The 27,593-nt window shown below is 47.5% G+C and overlaps 1 protein-coding gene across 1 annotated transcript in view; it reads left to right on the top strand.

The window, feature by feature from the left end:
• Nucleotides 1-1,136: 1,136 nt before the first annotated feature.
• LOC105189178 (myb-like protein Q) overlaps nt 1,137-27,593 on the top strand; it is a 121,450-nt gene continuing 94,993 nt past the window's right edge. The window contains exon 1 of the mRNA XM_025299989.1: nt 1,137-1,417. Coding sequence (XP_025155774.1) covers nt 1,322-1,417 — 96 coding nt within the window. The 5' untranslated portion in view covers nt 1,137-1,321. The remainder of the gene's footprint in view (nt 1,418-27,593) is intronic.

Below are 27,593 nucleotides of genomic sequence, written 5' to 3'. Positions count from 1 at the left end.
GTTTTATACTTTCCTCTTCTTCTTCTTTTTTCTTTTTCTTTTTCCTTTCTCCTCTCTCTCTCTCTCTCTCTCTCTCTCTTCTATTTCACTTCTTTCATCTCTCGCGCGCGCGCGCGCGCGTTCCGTCGAATGCAAATTAATCGTCGCATTCCACCGCCGAGCGCAAGATACTAACCTCGTTGTTATCGGACGCGCGCTGCTGCGTTGTGCGCGTCACTTCGACGCGACTTAATTAATTTTTCGCGCGTCCTCTCGCCCGTTGTACGTGTCGCATTATTACTGCACGCACCATCGCGATTTCGATCTCGCGCGACGTCCCATCTTCTCCGCGCCACTTTTAACGCCGCACCGATTTTCTACCGTTGTCCGAAGACGCATCTGGTTTATCTGGGCGCGCGCGTTACGTATACGCGTGCAATTGCGCACGTGTGCCGTCGCTCTGCGGTATGCTGCAAATACCCTCTGGGGAGGCGTACCCTCGCTTTTCCGCGACCTCATCCCCCGCCACTAACCGCGAATCTCTCGCGATGGTCGTATCCGGGGGATGGTATTTTAAAAGCCGACTTGAACGAGCTTTCGTCGGCTCAAAAAATGTCTCTCGAACGAATATCTCTCGGTTAAACTGCGCGCGCGATATTTTTCGATGCGTCATACATACTGCTCCCTACCTACATTTGGCTCTCTACGTTAGCGCTCGCTACATTTTTAATATAAATTCGCGTCCGTCATCGTGCGCGTGCGCTCACAAACACGCACGCACGCACGCACGCACGTAGGAACAGACGGGAAATATGTATCCACATATACTTGATTAATATCGCATCGTAATACGTTTCAATATTCAAACGTATTTCATTAAGTATTAATTTATGTTAATTATAATATTTTGCTAATGGTATGGTAATAACTATTAAATGATACGTACCGCGGGCGGTCGCGTTATCGGAATTAATATTAATCGCGTACGCGCGGTATTACACCGGTGAAAAAGAGAAGCAGCTTATATATTGTTCCAAGAGTCTTCTTTTGTCCCTTTTTCTCTTTAATTCTGGAGACTACATGGAGAAATCGCGAAGCGACATTACGCATTCTCCGCGTGTATTTTTTCTTCCACAGACGAATCGTATTATAAATAACCGGCCGACTTTCTTCCTTCGTTTCGCAGTTGCTGGGCGGTGCTTGCTTCAGCCACGGCCCTTACACATTTTACAAGGCGGTGAGGATAGGTAACGGCCGCGTCCTACGTCTCGGCAGCTTCTTCCTAACGAAATTGTGGAACGATGCCGACCTCGTCAGCATCGGTGAGCTTCAGCTGCTGTGGATGGACAGCCGCGGACCGAATCAGCCTCTGGCGTCCTTACGCCTCTACTTCTTACCTGAGAACACGCCGGACGGCAGGAGGGACACGCACGGAGAGGTGAGTTATTCACAAAATACAATGTTTTCTTTTTCTTTTTCTTTTTTGTATGTTTTGGCTGTACGAAGCAAGAGGTATAGGGGTGAGAGGTGAAGGCGACAGCTCTGACAAATTTCGGCATACGGTCGATACTGAAGTGAGCGCGCGAGCGCTTTTCGAGCGATTACGCTCGCAGTGATTAGAAAAATCCGCGCGCGGATGTGCGGAAAATACGAAAATACGTATATCGCTATAGATATAACAAGAGGAGGGGGGGCGGGAGTGTCTCTTAGTTTTTCTTTCAATTTTCTATACATCTCGTTAAAATAAAATGAAGAATCCAGAGACCTCTCATGTATTTCCATGAAACTCGTAATAGCTCCCTTCGTCCTGCCGCGTGTCCTCCTCCTCCCCATGCGTCACGCGACATTTCGCACTTTTCCGCTTGTTAATTGCATGATGCTTGCATGATTTAGCGAATGAATATTTTATTGCCGTCATCGGGCGACACGAAGGGTAATGTTTGCGCGAAAACTAATCGCGAGTATAAACGCGTATACGCGAGCTAAAAGATGCGGTGAAGGATCTCCCTTGGAGTATCGTTTTAACGGACATCACTCGATTAATATGCTGATACACTCTTCCAAGCAGCACCCTCGCTTAACCATTTTGGTCGACGCTTTAATGCAACGCTGCAGAGTGTGTGTGTGTGTGTGTGTGTGTATGCGTTACAGTTACGACAATTTCTGCCTTGCCGGCCGTCGTCGGTAACGAATCTGTCGCGTGCTGACTTCGACCTTATCGCGCTTTCCCACGTCCCGGTGTTAGTTCACTGCCGTAGTTCGATGCATATCCATGACACTCCATGGAAATTTCATGAAACGTCACTCGCCATTTTGGCATGGTTCGAGTATGAAACGGCTCCCCCCTTCTCCCCCCCAATGCGCCTCAACGGGGAATAATTCACGTACATGAGGCGTACGGTTTATTTTGTTAATATAATTTGGAATATTCATTATTCGTGGAATATATAGCAGGCCTGTCGTGTACGTTGAAGACTCATGTTACCGTATATCGCGTTTATCGACAATTCATCCGTCTGTATTCCGCCGCAACGCGAATGGGATTATCACGCGACCGCGATATCGCGCATCGATGCGAACCGCTTTTGTGTGTGCGCGCGATCGAATCGAACGATTACGGAATCACGAACGAGGCATTATTCAAATATGCGGAAATACATTGAGCGCGCGCGCGCCTCTCCACCCTCTCCCGGGGCGAGTAAGTAAGAGGGAGGGCCGGGTAAACGAAACTCCGTGAAATACTGGCGTGGACTTAAAGCCACTTCGAAGCCTGAAAGGATACGGCCGTTCGGGCGACCCTTCTTCGCTCGACGCCTAGGGTGGCTTTTGGGGTTGCCACTGGGGTCTCTCTCGCCCCCGTTGTTCCATTGAGACGTCGTCAATTAAGCGCACCCCCTGACGTTGCTCTCGTCATTTTCACTGTTTGCCGGCCGATTATTTCGGAAGGGGCAGCCAGAGTCGCCTTGTGATCAGTATGATCCGCTCTCTCGGTAGTCGTGTGATCTTTGATCATTCCACTTTTGTCGATTAACTGTATAAATTGTCACTTCAGCGTCACTTCTTCGTCCGCCCGCGAAGAAACGAAATTCGCCTTTTTTCGCATTTGCAGTTTTCATCGACTAAATCAACGATACGAAGTGCCGCCGAACCGTGATCGACGGACAATTCAATTCGCGGCACGTGAAACGATTCGATTTTCCGCGTGAGGAAATATTGTTTCTCTTTCGGTCGTGCGGTGTATGTGCAAAAAAAGAAAAAAATGCCGCGGCAGAGGGGCCGCGCGAGAAGGGTGACGCCGGGCACTCTTTGCCTTCCTCGATGGGAGCGATATTGCGAGTACCGCCGATGGCGAGTGTCCCTTCTCGTCCCTTTGTCATCTTCGAGTCAGCACGCGAGTTGAGAGAAATTGTGCGTAATGGAAGCTTTCTCAAAAAACACTCGGGACAAAACTCGGGGTGGAATATAATCCACAGTTATTTAGCTGGAGAAAAAGAAGCTGGAGGAGCAAGAGGAAAGAGAGAGGGGGAGAGAGGGGGGAGAGAGAGAGAGAGAGAGAGAGAGAGAGAGAGGGAGAGAGAGCGACTAGAGGTAGAAACTCGTAATTGCGGCCGCTACTTTTGACCCTTTTGTTCCTCGTAATTGCTCCAGAAGGAACTGAACATTTTCTCGCCGACAATTATGTCGAACAACGCGATAGAAAGCATTATCTCGAGTCGTCGTCAATTGTAGCGCTTGTTCCCCTTCCCTCCGCATCATCCTCGAAGTGATGCTGCTGCAAATTATTTCGGTGAATTTTTCTTTTTTTTAACTTTACTAAATGATCTCGCTTTCCATTTCTCTCTCTCTCTTTCTCTCTCTCTGCCCGCCCTACTTACTTTCTCGTTCTCTCCTTCTGTCCCTTGCGCGCAGCCGCGTGTTATCGCGAATCGACCATGTCGTGTGTAATGGACGTGATTGATGAGGCCGGTTGGGATGGGAACTTTGCTTCATCTTGACTATCAAGGCAAAATATTTGTCCAACAGCTGCTGGCAGTCTGGTTTTCGGTTACTTTACGACGGGTGAAGAGTTTTCACGAAATTACCCTGGCGTACTCGTAACTCGTAACAATTCGCCCACTTTCAACACAAATCCAAACGAAACGTAGAATTTCACGAAATCGAGTTATACGCGAGTTTACGTATTTCAGACGAGATAAATTAATCACGCTAATCGATCGTCGTCCCTTTATTGTCGGGATAATGAAGTTACACGTAATGGACAATTTTATTATTTTCCTCGCGAGGTATACGTTTGAGGTACGTTTACAGGGGGATAATCGATAGCGTGTATTTCCTGAAAGCTTCGCCATTCGCGTCGACGTTATATATGGCGGCGCTGAAACGAAAACGTTTCAGTCGTTCTTAACCATCCTCGATCGATATCGACCTGATTATACTCGAGCGATCCGTTCGATATTACCTTAATCGTACTTTCCAATTTTAATAATCACCAATGTCTGGAGTGTACTCGGAGAGTAAGTTTTCTACCTGTAATGTTTATGTATTAATTTCGTGCGCGCGCGAGCGGGCAGCACGATGTTTGCACGATACCGTTGATTATTGGAACGGAACCTTGTTGCACTAACCGGCAATTATGCCTACATATTATCGCAATCGATGTATGGACATTTTTTATTTATCGTCGGACATTACGGCCCCATCAATAACGCCGCAATTAAAGTTGCGTAGCTATCGTTTGCCCCACAATCCCGCGATATTTGAGATGTTGCATTGTATTCTTCTATTTTTGCTCGGAGTTGCTGCCAACCGCGAGTTGGCACAAACACAAGGGAGAACCCGCTTCGCGGAAATTCGATTCTTCGGCCGCGCGCGGCTATTAGTTTGCATGAACTCATAAGAAATTCCGATCACGACTAACGTTTTATCCATAAGTAACGCCACCGTGCGCGGTGGCCTCGGCGAATATAATCTATAAATTCCGGGCCGGGGAATATTCGTATGGTCGCGACTCTATTAATGCACGCTCGTTAAATCGTTATAATCCGAACCCTTTTAATAATAAACGTAATGAAAAGTGACGTTACGTTAATAATCTCGCGTCCGCGTTGTGCTTGCGTTCGTATCGATCTACTTTACCGTATTAACGTTTCACCGAAAATTACATACCACCCACACACACACACACACACACACACACACACATCGCATTATTACGAATCTGTTCAAAACAAGAGAATATTTAAATCTCGATTTCGAGATTCAACGCGATAGAAAGACTCGACTAAATTTTCGCCTGAAAATGTGAGATTCGAGTCAATCGAGTTATTGTCCCCATCGTGCCCATTTCGTAAATATTTCCTTGCAAACGAAGCGTTTCGTCGCAACTACCTTCGTTTAGCCTCGACGATACGTTTTTCATTCGACCTAAGTACTGCAGAATAAGCTAATTAATTATTCCAACGTGATTACATGCAGCAGGTACCAGCCGGTCCGTGTGGAATGCGGCGGGACAGACACACACACACACACACACACACACGCGCGCGCGCGCGCGCGCGCGCGCATACAGTCATTCGCGCGCGTCTGGTCTTTATCAGAGACGTAACAACGATTTTACTTTCTTGCCGACGAGGAAAAGCTACATCGTGCTTTACTGTGTAATAGTTCAAAGAACACCGCGTTACGCTCGGTCCGCAATTTTCGCTATTTTAATTCACTCGTGTCGCAAGAGAGTCGCACATACGACTCGGCTTGGCCGAAAGCATACGTTCCCCCTTGTTCTTTCCTTTTTTGTTCTCCGTGCAAAATTTTAATTAAAAGTTCTCATTCCCTCGCCAGCTCGGCGATTCGTTCGATAACGCAATTACGCGTGTCATTATCTCCGCCTCCGCAATTAGCATAGACACGCGCACGTAACGGAGACGGCGGTTAATCTTCGGGAAGGCCGAGATTCGTAGACAGGCGCGATAATTTTCCGCTTTTCGTCGTCGTTGCGAGAGAATCGAGTTTACGTGTACTCGAAACAAAAAACCCCCGCGGTTTATTCCGAGCTTCCCCCGCCCGTTCGCCCGTTCGCCCGTTCGCCATCCAGCCTGGCCACACGCAAAAGCCGAATCGTTTACGGCGTGCCACACTATATACTACGTCGCGCTGCTTTCTATCGCTCTATTTTTTCTCCCCCCACGTGCATACGAGCGAGCGAGCGCGAGCGCGAGCGCGAGCGCACTCGTCACGTTAGAATAATTCGATGTTCTAAATAAAACTCGTGGAATTCGCGTGCACACACGGTTGTTGTTCGGCTGCTGGAGGACGGAGAAGAGAACCCACGACGGGTGAATGTACCCTTAAGCCCGACGCACACAACGAGAAATCGCGCGATTAAGACTGCCACGTATATGGTATACGGGCTATGGTCGTGACTGCTTGTCTCGATCATCTTCTCGATTCTTTTCTCAACGATTAGAAAATTTGCTCACACGTATGCGTATTTCGACGTGGATATACGTGGTTGCACGGAATGTTGGACGGAATCACATTTCTTACTAATCGGAGCCTCGGATTCGTGTCAAATTTATTTCAGGAGTACATTCATCGGGACGCGTTTCGTCTCTAATTGTCCCAATTCAAATGTCGAACGCGCGTCTCATATTCCGCCAATGATGCCATTTTGCTAAACGGTGAAGCCTTGCGTGCATCGCGTGCACGTGCGTCAAATCACGACTTCTCCTCTACATCACGACTCTGCCGTGGAAATTTTAAATTTCCGAGATCTCAGTCCGACAAAAGAGCGGATGATCCACGACACGATGTTTTCCGCGCAGCGAATAGCGAGTAATTAATTTAATGACGCGACAGTTTGAAGATCCGTAGTAATTGCAGCTGCAATTAGACCGTGTGCGCACGTGCGAAAAAGGGGAAGAGAGGAAGGGACAGAGAGAGAGAGAGAGAGAGAGAGAGAGAGAGAGAGAGAGAGAGAGAGAGAGAGGGAGAGAGAGAGAGAGGGAGAGGGAGGAGGTACATTCACGACAATTATTTTTCCCGTGGTGCAATGTGCTTGTCCATTAAAAATCAGACACTGCCGCTCGTAACAGACGCAGACGATCTGTAGACGCAGTAAACGCAATATATAAATAGAATGCAATATCTAATTTCATTATATGGAGATAATTTAGTATCCTGAGCGCGAGCGAGGCGGCTGAAATGCAGGTACGGCGGGCGGTATTAGATATGATATGCGAGAATAAGTCAACATTATATAATGCTCCTCCTCGCGACATTATCATTAGCCAAGCTCCTCTCATTAACGACGACATTGTCGACGTAGTTGCTGGTATTATCATTATTATTGTCGTAACTTTCCTCATTAACGTGGAAATCGAAATACTTCGCTTTTGTGTCGCGATATAGCATTACGAAAATAACCGCGCCGCGCGCGCGGAAGAGGACGATTTAATCGTGAGAAGGATTTTATTGTTATTTTTAGAATAAATAGAAAAAAAGAGGAAAGGAAAGCTGTCGCGTTGGTCGCTGTTGATATTCTCATGTCGAGTCAAGCCGAGCCTCGTCGATATTTAATGTGTACCTTCCGGGTCCTTTCCGGGTGTGCGTTCGGACAACTTTAATAGGCGCATGAAAGAGCATGAAAGTTTACTCTCTCGCGCGGCTTTTCAGTCGGACGATTAAAAGACCATTCGTACGGTTTGAAAAATGAGTTTCAATAAGCTCAATCCGACGAGAGTGCGTTCGTCAAGCCGATTGAATGAATCGACCCTTTCAAGAATCGTGTTGTGCGTTTGCATCGGGAAAGCACAATAGTGCACACGCGCGCGCGCGCGCGCGCGCGCGCATGTCGATGGAAGGTCAGTGAACGCGTAATTTGATCAACCGATCACCGTTGTGTTACAACGAGGCAATTAATATATTCATCGAGCCGATTTGATGAATTAGCAAAGCAACGAGTGGTCTATCGGCGCAAAGTTTCGGATTTGGACGTCCCGTCGAACATGTCGGCCATCGATTTTCCAGCGGCTGATGCCGCACACAGGCCGTAAGCTCTATTCTCTTCTCCTATACCTCATACTACTCCTCTCATCAAACGTGCACGTTTTGATATTGTTTTATTATCACAATATTTTAAAGAGCTCTCTCTCTCTCTCTCTCTCTCTTTATATATATATATCTAGTACAACTCCCAACGATAATCATGAGAGGTACGTTCATATGGGCGCGCTTATAGAAATATGCGCGAGAGAAAATGAATATTCTTTCCCTCCGTGATTATTTAGAGCATAATTTAATTACGATACGTATACGGCGATTTGGTGACTTTTACGCTAGCCTCGCGACTACCCTGAACGAATTCGTCAAAATGATAAAATGAAGCACAGATTTCTGCTTTTCTCCGGCGACCGGTATTTGGCGGGTATTAGGCATTCGAGTGGATTTATGCGAATGCAGTTCGGCGTGCGCTTTGCCATGATACACTACGATGGTGTGGCCGGGTTGGTGTTGGTGTATTGCCGTTGCAACGTGGTTGGCATGGTTGGCAGAGTGGGCGACCGTAGGCATGGAAACTGGGAAGGGAAACGAGGATAGACCACGGGGGTGTCGAAGAGAACCTATAGAGGGAGAGAGGGAGAGAGGGAGAGAGAGAGAGAGAGAGGAGAGAGAGAGAGAGAGGGGAGAGGGGGAGAGAGAGAGAGAGTGAGAGGACGCGTGAGGGGGCAAAGGGATGCCGAGCCACTGTATGGGTAACTGGGAACGAGAGCACGAACGAGCTGGAGTGAGATGGAAGCAGTGTTATTGGTTTTTGTTGCGCATGCCTACTGCCGGCGCCAATCTGGCGAATTATTAGCCAAGTTTAACTGGCCGGAGGTGAGATAGATTATGACAGGAGCTGGCAATTTAATACCTCCCTCTCACTGCGCAAACCTCGCGAATCTAGAATCAGGGGAGGAGGAAAAAAAAGTCATTCGATAAGTTCCCGATGCGGTGAGAAAATTTCGCCCGCCTCTTCTCGACTTCTCTCTTTCTTCGGGATTTTTCTTCGTTACGAAGTCGCGGGACTTTTATGGGGTGTCGACGAATCTCGTGACGATAATCTCGCAAATTTTCGAGGACGTCTTGAGGTAACCTCATTGTCTCATCGGTACTCCCTAATAATAAAGTCACCGCGCTCAATTTGCACGTTATTATTATGAGCGTTAATGCACAGTCGTGGAAATTCATTTTGCGAATACGTGCAATTGGATTTTCGAAAATCGCAACTGCGCGGAATAACGGCGAATGAACAAGGACAGAAGAGCGTAACGCGCCGATTGGCATTCAACCGGGATTGTTTCGATAACGCGCGCATGTCAATGTTTTAATACATATTATAATTTTATATACATTTTATGTATACACGTATTCCGAAATTTCTCTCTCTCTCTCTCTCTCTCTCTCTCTCTCTCTCTCTCTCTCTCTCTCTCTCTCTCTCGTCACATTCTATCCGTAGCAGTTAACAATTCACATCCGAAGCATCTCGAAATGCAGCGGAGATATCAATGACAATGACGATATCGAGGGAGGCATCGAGGCCCTTGTAGCGTGGTTACCCCAGTCGAAATTTTGCTTCTGCATTAACCCTGCAAATTCCATCCAACTTGAGAGACCCATGGAGAATTTCGAGGTACAATAGTATAGAGGCTATTGCCCTTTGATGCCTATGAACGGTTACTGCCGTTTTCTCCTCGTTGAGGCTTAAAGAAGGGCCTGCTGACAGCCTGTAGAATGGCTGAGAGCTCAGGTCCCCCTGTGCTTGCTGTAAGCATTCTTAGAAAACAGATATTCAAAGTTATTTACTACAACGTTGTCTCTCCAAATATTCCAGCCGTTTTTGTTGTGTTCTTTGTTCTCTTAATCTCTACAGATATATTAATTATAGAGCTTACTTCAATGCAGATAGAGTGTACGCGATAAACAAATAATAAATAATTAATATGGGCGATTAAGGGATTAATAAGGGACGAAGGAAACAATAAATTTCCTTTCTCCATAATACGTTTATTATTACTAACGTTTATTATTTTTACTAACGTTGGAGACGTTTCGGTTTGGACAATTTGGAGGTTGAAGAGAATAAAAATAACACTGTTTGTACTCCTCCAGCAATGGTACAATGAAGTTAAACAGTAACGAAAGGTTATTTCTCAGGTCTCGCAAATTGACATTCGCGAGATTTACGAAAGATTGTAAATTTCGTAAACTCTGGCAACTGTTCATACGCGTAATTCTGCGTGAGTGATCAGTGTCGAAGATCATGTCGGTCGTTTGCGAAGGTGAGGAATGTTTTGGAGTGTTATTGTTGCCATATCTTTCGGGCGGCAAATGTCACTCATGGGCGGGCCCATTTTCACGACTACCAGTGTTTATATTACGCACTGAGTCGGTGTTGTAATTCACGGCGGTTCTTAAAATATTTAATCGAGCTCTCGTCATCGTGTTCATTAACGAACACGCGTTCCTCCGACCGAATTGCGTCTATGCGAATGTCAGTGTCAGTGCCCGGAGCGCGCCATGACGGAGCAACTCGGGAAGCCAAGACGGAGGACTCTGGACGTCGAGACAACAGACAACATGTCGGCATGTTATACTTCGAGGTATATCCAATTGTTTATTACACGCGGCGCGGGCGTGGTCGACTTCAACGGATATCTGATGAATTTACCGAGACACTTAAAGAAACATCCGAGTCGAATTTCCGAGGCGGTATTCACTGTTCCTTATTATTTGACAAGACAAATAATTATAACTCGATGCGTTTCTCCTTGTTCATTAATTTGTATTTATGTTACGTCAAAAACATTGATTCGAACGACTGAACAATGAATATGAATCCGCGTATAGTCAGTCAAATTATTCTAAATTAAAATATTTTTCATCAAAGATTGTGAACAGTTTGTGATAATAAATGCCGCTTTTAAAATCTAACGCAAATCTCATGTGTGTGGCGACTTGTTGTGTGTCTGTAATAATGCTCCTTGGGAAACGAACTCCATCTTGAATTTATCTCTATATACATTCTTTTATTCTTTTATTCCATTATTTAGTCTTATTATATTTCTTTGCAACTTGCAACTCCTTGCAACTCCTCCTTTCCTGAATTCCTACATTCTACGAAAATATCCTCAATGCCGGTAAAAAAGTAATACAGAAATTAAGAAAAGTGAAAGAAAAATAAAGTTTCTTGTATATCTATTGAAGGTAATTGTATAGCCATATTAATAATTACTCAATATTTGCTTATCGCTTATATTTCATCTGCAACTTGAACATATTACACAAATGTCGCATTATTTTGAAATTAAGGATAAAGATTAAACAGTCGTACATTAAGATTAAGATAATTGAATATTAAAGAGTCTTTAAGCAGGTTCCTCGTTAAGTTCCCGTCTCCATGACACGAAGAGAAAGACAGTAACGGTTTGTATAATCTCAAAGTAAGATAATAATTAGCATAATGAGAAGAAATCTCAAGATTCTCCATCGGTCTGTCAAGTTTGACGAAATTTGCTGGGTTAGAGTAGAGTCAAAACTTCGACTCGGGTAATCTTTAAATTGCTGCAGGTAGCGCACTCGAGCGATCCAGACGAAGGATGCTCGATAGCGCATGCTGTCGTGTGTGTGTGTGTGTGTGTGTGTGTGTGTATGCAAATGCGCTCATACACATGTATATACGTGTCGTAGCCGCTTTCACGGTGTGCATTTGTTACCTGCGGCGGTTCCTTAAGGCACATTCACAAGCATCTCGAGCACATTTTACTTGCTTACTATCAACGGGATGAGTTTCTCATGAAATTGTTGGAACTACGCGAACAGTATATTCGCGCATTTCTGTTACCTTCACCGCCTCTGTTTGCCTTAACGTTTAACGATAATCGTTTAAGTCCTCGTTTCTGCGCTACGTTTTCGCTGAAGTGTATAAACGAGAAATGTCGAGCGCTAATTAGATTTTCTTTTTGACCGGTGTTACTTGGATTGATCTGACGTACGATTGTTCTTTTGTACATTTCCTGAGAGAAAGAGAATCAGAGGCGCAAGTGTACCTCCGCGATTTACTCGTTTTAATTTACAAAGTGCAACTTTCTCTTATCACTTATCTGAGCCGCGGCAGGACGAGGACGACGACGACGACGACGACGACGACGACGACGGCGACGGTGACGACGAGTCCACTCGTATGCGATTTCAAGTTACCTCATAGCTCGCGGATAAACATCGCTCTTAATTATTAGCAGCGTTCGAGTTTAATTTGAAGGTATGATTAAATGCAGGTAGACGCGTATTTTGACGCTGACGAATCAGTAATTTTGCAGCAAGATGGACTGAAGTTTATACGCCCGTGTACATTCTCCGTAGGCGTGACGTGGGGTGAAGGAGGAAGGGGGTCGAAGGACGCACGTTTCCTCGAAACATAACTCCATCGAAGTTTGCGCGTAATATTACGCTAATAGCTTTATTACATTGCCGCAGTGCTCGACTCGTGACACCAAAACGTTTCCATCACTTGCAAGATTGTCCGATCGGGTAATTGCTGCAACCTATGTCGACGTAATTTCCAAGTTTTATATATATATATATATATATATACACATTTTTGTCAATTGCAACGATCCCGCCCGGATCGTGTCGTACGTGCACAATTTTCCAAAATATTTACTCACCGTTGCGAGTGCAACTCACTCGTTCCTGACACTACTCGGTAAAATTGCTGATCACACCCTATCTTCCATTTTATTTTTCTCTTGTATTTATTTTTCCGATAATAATCGGAGATGAGACTGATGCAATAGGTTGGCTACGAATTTATTGTGTTTCAAAGAAAATTGCGTGAGTGTATTTTCTCGCGTTTATCAGGCGTTTACCGAATCGATCGGCGCAGAAATTACAAATATCCCGTCGTATATTGTTCCTCGACGATAATCAGAGAGTACATGTTTACTTGTAGAATTAATTCCCGCATTTATCGACAGTCGCGCGGTATTCCGCGACATTGCAGTCTCCAACTTTACCTCTTTAATTTCTTTAATTTACTCGCTTTCGAATTCGTACGTGTACGATCGTTGGCGTGTTTTGCTTTCATTTATTGCCGCGTAGAAATGAAATCGACGCGCACGCAAGCGGTAAAGAAAGGCCACGAGTAATGTACTCGAATTCGATTAATTGGTGGTTATAGTCGAAAATGTATTTTTCACGCTGTGAAATATGCCGTTTCCACTTACAGCTCGACGCGTCGTATCGCGCATGCGCGCGCGGGCGTGGCAATAATTATTATACTAATATCATTAGCGCGGTGCTTGTTTAAAATTCGAATTTACGGCTCCCCGTGCGGTGCCGGCGATCGATGCAGCATTAAATTACCTCGGAGTCGGGGGCTAAAATTCCGCTCGCCGAACGAGTCTCGAAGTGCTTCGCCCCGTAATAAAGTCCGGCGTCGTTACAAAACATTAAGCTCGCCGTTGTTCGGCTAAATTGTTGCGCCCGCCTTTTCCCTCATAATTCGCGTCAAGTCTGAAGACTGACGAATGCACCGAACGGAAAAAGCGTATTTGCGCTCGCGCACGCGAACGCTGCGCGAGCAACGCTGCGGCCTTTCGCTCTCGTATTGCTCTGTCCGAGATTACGAGTTTATCGGTCGCGTAATTAGAGCACAATTCGATACGACAGTAGTGTGTAGGGTAGGAGTATAGAAGGGAGTGAGTGGTAGTCGTGAAACGGGTAATGTAATTTTGCGCATTGCTGTACATTACTCGCACGTATGTATAGCTCTCTCGCTCTCTTTGCTCGGCTGCTTTGTTGAGATTGTATAATTCTAATGTACGATCGCATGTAACAAGTACCACACATTCGCCTCGTGTGTGGCAACCTTTGACCAGCTCTGACGATTATACGGATTCCGCCTATTCCATTCAAAAGCGACAGGCTCTTCTTGCTGCCCCTCGCGTTCGTGTCTCGCTCTTCGTGTCTCTCTCTCTCTCTCTCTTTTCCACCCCCCCCCTCTCTCTCTCTCTCTCTCTCTCTCTCTCTCTCTCTCTCTCCCTCTTTCCACCCTCTCTCTCTCTCTCTCTCTCTCTCTCCCCCTCTCTCTCTCTCTCTCTCTTTCCACCCTCTCTCTCTCTCTTTCTAGGACCCTCTCCTCTTCATTCTAAATACGAGGGTTCCGAGTTTGCCATGCTCGTTCTTTTTCCCCTCTCGTTCGATGCTGCCCCGTCCCTCCCAAAAAACCGAGCATTTCCTCATTTCGCGGTCCACGAGAGAATAAAAAGAAAAGAGGAAGAAGGGAAAAGAGATCCCTCCCGTAATTGTGACAAACGCGTAAATGCCCACGGGCCGTTGCCGCGCTCTTTTAATCGTTTATCGACGTTACGTAAAAATGTATTCGCCAATTTCTGCAATCCTCGATCGGCCGGCCGACCGCCGCAACATTTTCGCGGTTGCAATTTTTCTCGCGCAGAGATTTTATTTAAAGCTCCGGGGCGCGGAGAGAGCGACGGTTATTTTCGTTCTCCCGGTATTTTTAAAGCCGATGCTCTCCTTCACGCTGAAATGATTACTTGCAATGTGCGCGCGCGCGCGCATACGATGTTGTGTGGGTGGAGTGATAACAAATTCCGAAAGTCTATACCAATACCAACGTCGCCGGTTTACTCTGCGTGTATTATCGGCAGAGTTACACATTCACCGCTACACATTTTAACGCGCGCTCGCTCGCACGTATACGCGTGTATACTCTAACCGTGCTCTTTTGTGAAGCTCGTTACCGTGAAGCCCGCCGAAGGAAACGGCTTCCCCTCTTCTCCTCTCTTTCGCAGTCTTTTTCTCTCAGAGTATTATTGTGCTTCCCGTTATACCTATTATTCCGAAATAATGTCTAATCGACTGTGAAAACCATCGCGCATTGAAAACACACGGACGCGCACGCAATTTCTCGGCTGCTCGCGAATATGCATCACGCGCATGAAGCGCGTTTTATTTTAAATGAGACACGAGCCAGAATTTGCGCGCGCGCGCGCAATTGATCGCGATTCCGCCGATAGATTATTTTGTGTTCGTTCGTTTGGTTCTTTTTCATTTGTTTCTCGTTGTTAGGCTTGCGGTTTAAAAACGCGCTCGCAAGCGGACAAAATACAGTCTCGGTCGCGAACGCGCGTAAAAGCGGGCGGCGAAACGACCGCGTGTATTTGGATTCGTATTATTTTATATTGCAGAGAGCGTCCAGGAGCCGGGGGTGTGCCCTCATTTTCGTATCGAGCCATTTCGAACGAGTTCAAACACACGCAAACACGAGTTTCGAGCTTTGCTTTTTCGATAATCGGCTGCCGGGCGAAAAGCACGTACCACTTCCCCCCGCGCGCGCGCGCGCGCGCTTGCCGCGCCCACTCCGTCGCTCTGTTATTCATTTATTTTACGTCGGTCTTTAATGAGAAATGTTAACAAACGTCGAAAAATTACAAATGTAAACCAATTATTTAACGTTTGTAACGGCGAAAATTACGGACAGCAATTGATTTTGCCGGCGCCAATTGCGCTGGCGTGTGTTTTTCCATAAATTGCGATTCGAAATTTCGTCGCAGCGTTCTCGATTGCAGTAAAAATATGTGTCCTTCGTAAATATCCGTCCGTAAAAATCCAAGGAAATCCTCACCATCTGACGCGGCCTGTGCGCGACGGAGCGTGCAACATTTTTTTATCCATGAAATGATTTAACCGTCCTCAAGCACACGTTTGTTGTACGCGTGTCTGCTTAAATGCCGCGCGGCTCACGCGCGACAGAACTCGATATTCTTGAAACAAAATATATTTGCGCGTCGCGTACATCGAGCGGACGAAGAAATTTTTGCAGCGGTCGTACTCGCTCTCGAGAACAAATATTTCCCTTTCGTTTTTGTCCCTCGACTGCACATCGTGTAGCTCCGTCGAAATCTCATTCGATTTTTCAATCGCGATATATACGACTTTTATACCTTTTCCATTAAAGTTCACTTCATCGAAAGATCACATTTACTCCGGCAACATCTATCATCGAATGAAACGATAAATGTCGAACAATGTCGACGTATGTACGTATCGTAAATTCTGTTTCGCTCGGAATGGAACGGAGAGCCGAGCACAGCACGGTCTCTTGTCGTTACACGACGAGATAAATTTTTATTTAACAGTCGCGCAATCGCGCGTATATATCGAGTCGCGCGAAAATACGACAAATCTCGCGCGGATAGTGCAACGCGCTTGTATCAGCAACCAAATTAGCGCGCATCTGTCGCAATTAACGGTACGTCACGCTCCGTTGGTCCCGGCCGAGTGCGGGGCTAAAAGGGCCTCGCGCGGTTTACGCCTATGCAGCTCGCCCTGTCGTCCATTAAAAGTCGTCGGCCCTTGTCTCCCTCCGTGAGGAGCACAAAAACCAGAAAACGTAAAAGGCATGACACTCGTTCGAAACCAGTTCACGCTCCGGGGGAAGCAGCGCGCACGGCGCGCAGCGAAATAGATTGTTAACGAATAAGGCGCGGTACCGTCGAGGGGGAGGGAGGAGGGACGGCGGCCTGGCGGAAGGGGTTTGCATCGACAATAAGATTAACGCGTGCAGTAAGTAATCGTGTGTGTCTCCCCCCTCCCCCCTCCCCATTAACGATGCGCGTACGGAGGTAGACGACAGATAATAAATCATCGATTGTTTCAAGATCACTCGTTTGCTCTTGGATTTCTCTGTTGTGGGAAAAAATCGCGTTACACAAGCGCGTCGCGTATCGAAATTAATATCTTGAGTATCTCGAACAACGTAGAGAATAGAAGAGAGAGAGAGAGAGAGAGAGAGAGAGAGAGAGAGAGAGAGAGAGAGAGAGAGAGAGAGAGAGAAGTATCGTTTGCGTCGGTAAAAAGACGAAGGAAAGGTTTATACGAAAAAAAGTAACACGTCACGTTAAAAAACGGACAGACGCGAACGCGCACGCACAGTCGTGGAAAGCAGGTTGGACGTGGACGTGTTATTTAAAGAACGATGTCTTAATCGGCTACTACAGGTTCTTCGCGCTCTTCAGCGACTTGAAATAATACGTACGCCACTGTCGTGGATATCGCGTTTAAATCTCTCCGCCTCTCCCCTCCCCTCTCTCGCGCGATGTCCTCTTGAATCTTCTTCTTTCGGGATTATTATTATTCCCGCGCGAGGTAATAGTTTTCCGAGTAAGTGCTACCGACTCGTTAACCGATGCGATGTCCTTCCGCGCGAAGGAGAATCGCGCGTCGCGCTCGCATTATCTTGGCGGTGTGCGCGCGCGCGCGCGACACGTGTCTCGGTTGTCGATGTCACGTATAATCGTTTTTAAATTTATCAGTTTTCTATTTCCGTCGTGGCTGGCTTTTATTTCGTCGTGGTGTACGCCAATGCGCTCTCCCGGAGTCCAACGTGCGCGCTCGCGCGGCCGGAAGACGCGGAGAGGAGAGCTTCTCGCGCTCGCGCGCGCGCGCGTGCGTTATCCCTCTCGGGTATATCCCCCGAGGCCCCATTGACCTACGAATCGTTCATCTTTACACGCGACGCCTCTGATTTCCACCTTTGACAGGTAAATGAGAGGTTGATGAGATCCGTTTGAGAATTCTCGCGGGTAGACCGTATTATCTTACGGTGCTCGCGCAATTAACGCGATATAATTCCGTCGTAGTCGTAATCGCGTCCGCAACGGAGCCCGTAATTATTTTTTTCTCTCAGCCGTGTTATGTGTATGTATGCGTTTTGGCGAGAGAGAGAGAGAGAGAGAGAGAGACTACGCTGCGATCGAATGCGATGGCTGTCGCGAAAATCTACGCGACCGTAAAACTCGTCGCGCTGCCAGGGACATACTCGTCGTTACGTTCCTCGCGATCGCGTTTCGTTGGATCGCCTTGTGCAATTGCGTCGCGTTGCGCACGCACTCTGTGCGAGTACGACGACGAGTTTTTAGCGTGCGGTTAATTGCGATAGAGCGGTAATTTCGATTTCGCCACGGCCCGAGAGCGCATTATGAAAATGAAGGTGAAGCTTAATTTAATATAAATGCTAATGATAGCATTCGCGCTCAGGCGCGTCCGACGCGTCGTGTTTTGCTAAAGCACTCGCTCTGAGCGACGCGCGAGGAATCTGTGCGTCGCTCGAGGACAGACGGACGGAAAAGATCTCGGGAATTTGCGTCGATAATCTCGTCGTTGTCGTTGTCGTCGTCGTCGTCGTCGTCGTCGTCGTCGTCGTCGTCGTCGTCGTCGTTGTCGATCGACGGATGGATTTTCCGCGCAAGTCACGAAATTGCACGATGTAAATATCAAACTCACTACACATCCACTTGTGATTGATAGTGCCTTCTATTTATATCTTTCTCTCCGGATCTCTTAGCTGAGGGAAAAAATGCAAATTAAATCCCGCGACACGTTGTAACGCAATCCCGAACGAGAAATCGTCCCATAAAATACGACTTCTCATACGAATGCTCGCGGTACTTACACCGCGTTACGACGAAGCACATATGTGTGTGTGTGTGTGTGTACGTGTATATGTAACGTAAACGTGTGTAAACACGTACACCTGTATATCCTTATCCGAGAGAGAGACGGGCGGGAGAGAACGACGCGTTTCCATGGTAACTTACCCCTCCTATCAAATTTCTCTCTCTCCATCTTTCCCGTTTCTCTCTCTCTCTCTCTCTCTCTCTCTCTCTCTCTTCACCTCCCTTTACTACACCCTTCTTCACCGAGTCTCATCTCTCCACCACTCTCGTACCGTTCGCTCGAAGCCACATGTTCTCTTTCTGTCTCTTTCCATCTTTCTATCCCTCTCTCTTTCTCTCTCTTCTTTTTTTCTCCCCGTTCCACAACCCACCCTCACCGGCTTTCCGTCGCGGAAGAAAACTATTCATTGTCAATACTCGAGGCCTCGACATCCCCCGACCGTAAAACCAACTTTCTCCTCTTTTCTCTTTTTTAACGGCGCGACGAATATACCGAAGGTATCCATTCCCTTCCTTTTTTCTGCCGACCGCCGATAATGACCTTACGGTCGATGATCTTTTATCATACTTTGTGGAGGGAATTATATCTGGGGAGAGTAGAGTTCGCTCTCTCTCTCTCTCTCTCTCTGTCTCTCTCTCTCTCTCTCTCTCTCTCTCTCTCTCTCTCTCTCTCTCTCTCTCTCTCTCTCTGTCTGTCTCTCTCCGACGAGAGACAGGGAGAGGGAAGGCAGAGAGAGGCACTGTTCACAGTACGAGATCACATGGAGATTACGTGCGGCGAGCAGCGGGCGAGATAAACTCGCTCTCCTCGATTGATTTACCTCGAGGTAATTACGAGAACTCGATTACAGCTACGTAATTGTAAACGATTCGGCGCGTTGCGCGCGCGCGCTCGCAGTGTCCCAGCCGTAATTTACATCGCGAGCACGATCATAATTCGTAAATTGTTGCTGAAATATTTCGATCGCTCTGCGATACGACTGCGAAACGATAAAAGGAAGAAAAGGCGAGAACAGAGACAGAACTCTGCACGGCGATAGACAGGATAAATCCGAGGAAGGCAAGGAAAGAGCGCGAGCAAGGCGGAGAAACGCGGTCTCGAGTTTCGATGTAGCCACGTAATTCACGTTAATTGGTATTCAGAGGGGTCGGACGTTGTGTAGTGTGTCTTTTGAAAACAGTCGGGATCCATCCTCCCTATCCAACAGCCCTTAAACCTGACCCTCGACTCGCTCACCCTCCCGAGACTCACCGTTCTCGCGATAGCGGCTTCCCCTTTTCCGAGAGCGATGCGAAAATTCGTCTCTTTTCCGCGACGTCGATGGCTCGAGACTTAGCGGAGCTCGAAGCCGGCCGGCTTCGTGCGCGACGAGCGTGAGCCGAGAAAGCGTGAGTAATAATTGTGCTCACCGTGCGCGTTCGTTTGGACCGCGTCCAGCAGCTACACATATTTCGAGAGTCGTCCCTTTATTAAAACTGTCGTGCGTGTTTGCGAGCAGAGCGAGCAAAGCGAACGGCAAGGAACGAATCTTCCACGCGCTATTGGCCGCGTTCTGTCGTCGGCTTGTGACACTCGCGTCTCGCCGACGGAGCTGCGCCAGTCGGTTCAAATACGCGAATAATTATATTATCCGCACGCGAATGCAAAGCTCATACCGTGAACAAGGGGAACGAACGTGTGCGTGCGAACTGTCTCGCGCGCGCGCGCGAGTCATCTCGCAAATTGACGACCGACGAGTATATTTTTCGGCGCGTCATTTCGAACATGTGAGTGTTAAAATCGGGTCAGGTCGACTAACACCCGGCGGTTCGTCAATGAAAAGTATATTCACGAGCGCGCGCTCGTACACGAATCAATCGGCGAAACATTTGATACTCAAATATTTTGAACATTTTGGACCGCCGCGCGTATTTGGATTCAATTTGAGGGATTTCGAGATGTTTTTGAAAATTTAACGAGACCTTTATTTTTATTTGAAAATTTAACGGATACTAACTGTACCCGAGGAAATTAAACGAGCGCTGCGTTACGAATCGCGCTACGCGATATTTACCAAACACAGACACACACACACACACACATACACACACGCACGCACGCACGCACGTACACGCACTCACAAACATACGTGTGCAAACTTTGAAACATTCGAGTCTATTTATCGCGGAGCTCCCGCGAGCGGTTGATTCGCTCGTGGAATAAATTGGCGTGTCACGCTCGTATGATCTCTCGCGTATATGATACGAGCCGAGGCCGAGATTGAGACTTTGAGGCCGAGATTGGCGTTTCTTCCAATCGTAATACGAGATTCGATCCTGATGCGCTCTTCATCGGAGCTTCATCGGACACTCGAGAAATAGTTTGGTGAATTTCGCGATTATTGGCTCAAGCGCCGCCGGATCGCTATGGACCGCTATGGACGCTGTACAGAGCGCGAGCATTCGCAAGAATGTGAGTTTTCCAAAATTTTCGACGGCGACCGGAAACAAAAGGCGCGTTATTCGCGCAATTTCGCTTCTCGGGCGCGACGATCGATAATAATCTCGCACGACTGCTCGTCGCGGGATGAGGGAAGAGGAGAGACGAGAAGCAGGAGGGGACGCGTGACGTCGTAATGTTTTCCTTCGCGTGTGTGTCTGAAATACGTGTCTTTTGCTGCGCTGAAATACTCCAAATATCAGGAACTTGCTCAAATTTGTCTGGAATTTTCAGCCGTATTTCTTTCATTAACGGTAACTATAAAGTACACATACCACGTTTAATCAAAGTATCTGGCTATCTCGTTATTCAGACCATTTCCTGCCACTTTCCGGGTTATTCCGCTTGATTCATGATCCGCGTCTATGAAATGACTCATCCTTTCAGCCAATGAGAATTCATCGTCGATCCGACAATTTTGCAAGACCCTGATATATATATATATATATATATATATATATATATATTTGTGTCGCTTCCCGATGAATTTACTGCTCGTGTAATCGTCGTAACCGAGCGCAAGCAAGGACGGACTGAATTTTTCTGCGACGTAACAATAACACATCTTTGTCGCGAAACTACGACCACCCGAAACGTGTCTCGTCGTAACTTTGTGGTCGATGGCTCGTCGAACTCGACGGTTCGACGAGAAGCGCGCCGAGTAACACGTCGCGGAGTAACGTCCGCCGGGAAATTGTTTGACGTTAAACGAAATTTTCATGTCGAGTTGGTCGTCTCCATTCGCTCTCCCTCTTTCTCTCCATCGCGAAATATCTCGCGCAACGGCGCGCAACCTTTTAAAATATTTAGATGGCCACCGATATATATATATTTTGTTGCCGCGCTATGAGAAAGCGGAAAAGCACAACAGGCAGCACGGCGCTCGGCCGTGCTCGTTCAAATGACTTGGCAACGAAATGGCGTACCGGCGTACCGGGACGTTACGAATCTCTCTTTCTCTCTCTTTCTCTCTCTCTCTCTCTCTCTCCCCCCTCTCTTTCTCTCTTCTTCGTTGCATAAGCTTAATTTCAAACATGAAATCCAAAGTTTCGCTTCTCCTCGCCACGCGCCGCTCCTGATAATACTCGAGATAAAACGTATCTCGCCAAGATTAATACTCTAATGGACGAGCCAGTATTTTAAGGCGAGCGAGAGATGCGAGAGATTCTCTTTGCTAGGTTTTATCTGTAGGGTTTTCTCTTCTCTAATTCTCTCTCTTTCTCGCTTTTCCTCTCTTCCCGGCTTTTCTCTCTCTCTCTCTCTCTCTCTCTCTCTCTCTCTTCTCTCCTCTTCTTCTCTTCTTAAATTGTAAGTAATGACGAACAGACTGGTAAAACGTGTGTGATTTCTCGCGCATTAGCACGGATTCTTAGCGCGTGCGTTAAAAAATACTAGGAAATTTATTCGTGCGCGTTATACGCGCAGTGAAATATAGCATGCGCGCGCGCGCACGCACGCACACACACACACACACACACACACACACACACACACACACACACACACACACGTACGATATGTAAAATAAATATGCCAACTAAAGAGATAACAGTTATGATAACGAAAATATGGAAAATGTGGGATATACGGCGCGGCTTATTATGTAGCGCTCCGTCGAAAACACGAACATATTTCTTCATATATTATTTCGCTTGTGCTATTTATAATTTATATTTGCGCGCGACGGATTTAATTAAGCAGCCTCGAAATGTTTCATATTAATATGCATGCACGTCGCGAAAAACACGAATAATAATTAAAAAGGAAGAAGGAAAAACAACACACGCACACACACGCACACACGGGAAAAAGTGTCTTTTAGTACGAATCGATCGAGTTCTCTACGCGGAATGTGGCTTTACTTTTTAACCGTGAATATAACGACGCACACACACACACACACACACACACACATCATCGAAAGACATTTCCATTCGTGAATTAATGTTCGAGCGTAGTAATGGACGGAATCATGGACGTTAAATGATTCATCGCGCGAGTAGGTGCTTCGCAGATCCGATTTCGAGATTCGGCCAGAAATAGGCGCGTGTCGTGTCGTTCACAGTCTTGTATGTGATCGTATATCGTCAAGTTTCCAAAAATGTTTTCGACCAGGTCCGTCTATAATTTTTTCTTCTTCCTTTCTTCTTCTCTCCTTTCCTCTTTCTCTTCTCGACTCGAGCTCTCGGTTGACCTTAAGTTTTCATATTTAATTACGCGCTGGTAGTGGTCGTCGGGCGGAAATAACGATTTCGACGGGAAACGATCGCGGTAAACGCGGGTAACGCGCGTTACGACGGCAAACACAGCAGCGATTAGCGGGACGTTATACGCCAATGGTGATACAGGCGAGGCTGCAGTCTGTTTAAAGTCATTGGCGTGGCCGTCGGTGCGTCGTCTCTCGGGGCGCCACTCTGTGCGCTGCTTTTGTAAGCTTTTACGCGTTATTTACGTTACTCGCGCCATTTGTCCGCGTGTTATTGACTGCAGATCGGCAGGATCGGCAGGATCGGCAGGAATGGTCTGTGCGTTCGCGTCGTTGTCACAAGCGCCGACACGCGAGGTCCCACCTCGCGCACATCGGCGCTTTTGATCGGCGCTAGTTTCTCTCGATCGATCGATCGGTCGCGCGAATAATTAATAGTACGCGATTTTCCGACGGCATCGGGAAAAGCGTAGAAGTGTGCGTGTGTGGGTAGCGCGCGCGTCGCGTAAATGGTTTATTAACGGCTCTCGAACTGTAGCGAAACATTTCGCTTAATAAATCTTCCAGATACATTATACGCTTTACCGTCGTCGTACGCGACTGAATATAGCGGTAACGCCGAGAGAAGGAGAGTATCTCGTATCTGTGTACACCGCGGCGCGCGAATCGCCGCTGCGTGCGTGTACAATTCGGTGTTTGATAAATGTCGTAATACGAAGTTTCGTTTCTCCTATCGGGGAGACGGGATGACGCGCGTAGTCCCAGCGTGGTCGGCGAGCCGCTCGTGTGACGCCAAGTAACGTGTTTTAACGAGCGTATTCCCCTCTTCCCCTCCCTGTTCGCTTCGGGCGCCTCTTCTTCCGTATCCGTATCCGCAAATACGCAACGTCCGCGCGTTTGCTCCGTCCGCCGAGAAAAATAAGCCGCGTTTTCTCGCGACTCGCGAATCCTTCGGCGAATCTCGGCTTGGCGTGCGAGAAATTTAGCGCGTAAAAACACGAGGTAAGCCGTACGCGTAACGCGATGTAAAGCCGTGTGAACGATCCGCGCGGCGCGCGTCTGTTTTGCCATCCGCCGCTAGTGTTTTCCGAGGCGCGAGCTCTCTCGCGCTCGTCGAAAGCTGGCAACAAGGATTGCTTTTGTCGCACGAATTAAGCGTAATCTGCGCGAGCCGGCCGCGGCCGCGGCTGCGGCCGCGATTCCTCATCTCTTCGCGTGTTTTTCCGATTTTACTTAGCGACCCAGCGTCGAAAAATGGAGAAAGTCTCGGGCCGGCGCCGCGCGCGGGACCACTAATGCAGACGCCTATGGTACCGTCCTTGGTAGTCGCCGCGGCCGATCAAGTATTGTCCTGCCGCAAGCCACTCGGCGCGTCGGCGCACGGACCAAAGTATCGCGGCCGGTGCAGTCGACGAGGGTTTCACAATAATAGGAAAAAAAGGCGACCCTCGCTATTCAGACCGAAAGCGGTTATTTCTCACTATAATTTAATAACGGCCTGTATTTTGATAACAATATTATTTCGCACTATTCACGAAGAGCGCGGCAGGCGGCAGAGGGCGCGCGGAAGGGATGTGGAATCACGCGTGCTCTCTCTCTCTCTCTCTCTCTCTCTCTCTCTCTCTCTCTCTCTCTCTCTCTCTCTCTCTCTCTCTCTCTCTCTCTCTCTCTCTCTCTCCCCTCCCTCCCTCTCTCTCTCTCTCTCTCTCTCTCTCTCTCTCTCTCTCTCTCTCTCTTTCGAAATTTGCAATACCGAATCAATGTTGTGCAACTGCCGGCTCAAGACAATTTCGTCGAGAATTGACGAGAAACGCGCGCGCTTAGTCACGTGTCTTTAGTCTCGCGCGTGACTAAGCTTGAAATGGCCGGAAAATGCGATCGACAAGAAGAAAACTTGCGATGATTACCGTCGGCCGTCGTCGAGTCGATTGTTTGCAAATCGCGTGGTAATTACCGAACGCAAACGAGAGAGAGAGAGAGAGAGAGAGAGAGAGAGAGAGAGAGAGAGAGGCATTTTTAAGAGCCGAACGCGGGATGCCAGCGCGATGAATATAATCATAAATCATGCGAAAATAATAACGTGTTTGACACGTAATGGCGCGCGAGTCGAATGTTTTTCCAGATTCACGTTCTTCCACTTCCAATTATTACGTTCTAATTTATTATTATTATCAATGAAAAATGTTACCATCCTCCATTCCCAATTAGCAAATTTTGCGATAATTGATTCTGTTTAATGGCTCCTGGAGACCGCAGTATTTCCTTACCTTGCTTGTTTACCGCAAAGCCTGTTTATATATATATTATCGTAATTAATGAGTATCGTAATCCACGAGTCGCGCACTCGGACGATAAATTTCGACACGCTCGAATTCGGTCTCTCATCGGGCCGTTACTTTGTCCTCGCCGAGATATCGAGTCGGTATATGAATAAAGCAAGCGCTCCCGACGGAGAAGGTGGAAGAGGGCAAGAGGGCGGTGGGGACGGGGGGGGAGGGGGGGAGGGGTGGAAGCGCGCAGAGGCGAGTTATTTCGAAGTAAAAGCACGAAGTAAGGAGAACGTATCCTACATTTCAGCATGAATAATCCTTTGCTACGTACTACGTGGCGTGTTTGCTTCGTATCTTGAGGTATTTGCTGCACTGTGCAGTAAACGTCACACAGAGTCGCGCTCGACGGCGATCAATGATTCAGTCTCAGAAACGCGCGTGGGCAATTATGTAATATACAATCGGCTCGTTCGTTATCGTTTCTGCCCTTTCTCTGCCGCGTCACCGGAGAAACTTTTAGTTTCCTCTGCGAAATTATATTTTTGCCTTTGGATAAGCGTAGGCAAACATCTTTTTCTTCTTCGTTTTCGTTCTCGAACTTTCAGTTCGCGCTTTTGCACAAAAAGATCAAAGAAATTGGCTGTGTAAACGTAAAGGTAAACGAATCAGGTGCGTCGTGGTGAAAGGAAACTACATTTCCGTTTCTTCAAATCGAATTTGGCTCGCAGAAGTCAGAAATTCTGTTTCCTCCATAATGCGCTTGATTCGTTTATTGTCGCGTTAATTCAGCCATCCTCCCCTGTCCTCTCCCTCTCCCAGGCATCCGACGACGACGACGACGACGACGTATCACCCACTGTAAAAGCAGTTTAGCGGCTGTACGTGCCGCCGTAAAATTTAAACGTATACTTAAGCGCGAGACACGTGTGCGAGACGCGACGTGCATCGTGCCACGGCCTACAGGTGTCGCGGTGTATCGTCGCGATCGCACGCACGCACGCACGCATTGGCGGATGCATACGTACGTACAATCGCGCGCACCCACACACACGTACGCACGCGCGCACGGCGCGACGAGCACGTGTGACAGTGACAAAACGGACGGTGACGCATTTGCGCATACCAGCATGCTGGTAGATGGGTAGGTAGGTAGGTAGGTAGGTAGATGCCACGAGTATTCCCGCGGCGTGGGATAAAACGAAGAAAGCGGCGCGCGGCTCCGTGAGAGTGAGAGTCCGAGAATCCCTCACCTTCTCTCTAAGCGGGGTCTCTCTATCGCTAAAGAACGCGATTATTATTGCCCGTCGTGATTACGCGTAAACGTGCGCGCGCGCGAGAGAGAGAGAGAGAGAGAGAGTGAGTAAGGGGGGGGGGGAAGAAAGAGAAAGAGAAGATAGGGAAAAGAAGGAGGACGAGACTGTCGAGGAGAACGCGGCGTGTAATTAAAGCGAGAGGGACCGGGCGGGGAAAGAGCAAATAGCGAGCGACGGTTTAATTAATGCGCGGTCTTTCGTACGATGCGCGTTTCTCTGTGTTAATTAAAATTAACTGATTAAACAATTCGGTGACGCGCTCGCTCGCTCGCTCGTTCGCTCGTTCGTTCGTTCGTTCGTTCGTTTGTTCGTTCTCCTGGTGTCCGGCGATAACGCGATTCTGCCAAATATTCCTGTCAACTTTGGCGAGCGCATACTCTGCTGGTGCGGGGAAAATAATTAATTAGCGATGCGTTATCGTGTAACGCAGCGCCGGTACAGCTGGTGCAATCGTTCTTCGATGAGTCAGCCGTGTGAGCGGCGGCGGCGCGAGTTTACTGAATAAGTGAGTGAGTGAGTGAGTGAGTGAATATATATATATATACGCGCTACGATGGAAAACATCGGTCGTATTAAAGATAGGAAAAAAGTACGCGGCAAGTGGCCATTGTTTAACATCAATCCGCAGGAATGTATGCCTAATTGAGCCGCTGCGTCATGCATCCGTACCCCGATGATCGGGTACACGCGATCTAAGAAGTTTCCCCCGCGCCTCGCCTTTATTCCAGTACGATGACTAAACATAGACGACACGCTCGCCTGCGGAGCCATTTTCCGTCTTGAATTCAGAGATTTGTCGCGTCATCGGTTTAAGGAAAAACAAATTTA

The sequence above is a fragment of the Harpegnathos saltator genome, unplaced genomic scaffold, assembly GCF_003227715.2.
Source record: "Harpegnathos saltator strain DR-91 unplaced genomic scaffold, Hsal_v8.6 scaffold31, whole genome shotgun sequence".
NCBI lineage: Eukaryota > Metazoa > Arthropoda > Insecta > Hymenoptera > Formicidae > Harpegnathos > Harpegnathos saltator.
The sequence above is the reverse complement of the archived record's forward strand: the minus strand, read 5'-3'. Positions and strand labels throughout refer to the sequence as shown.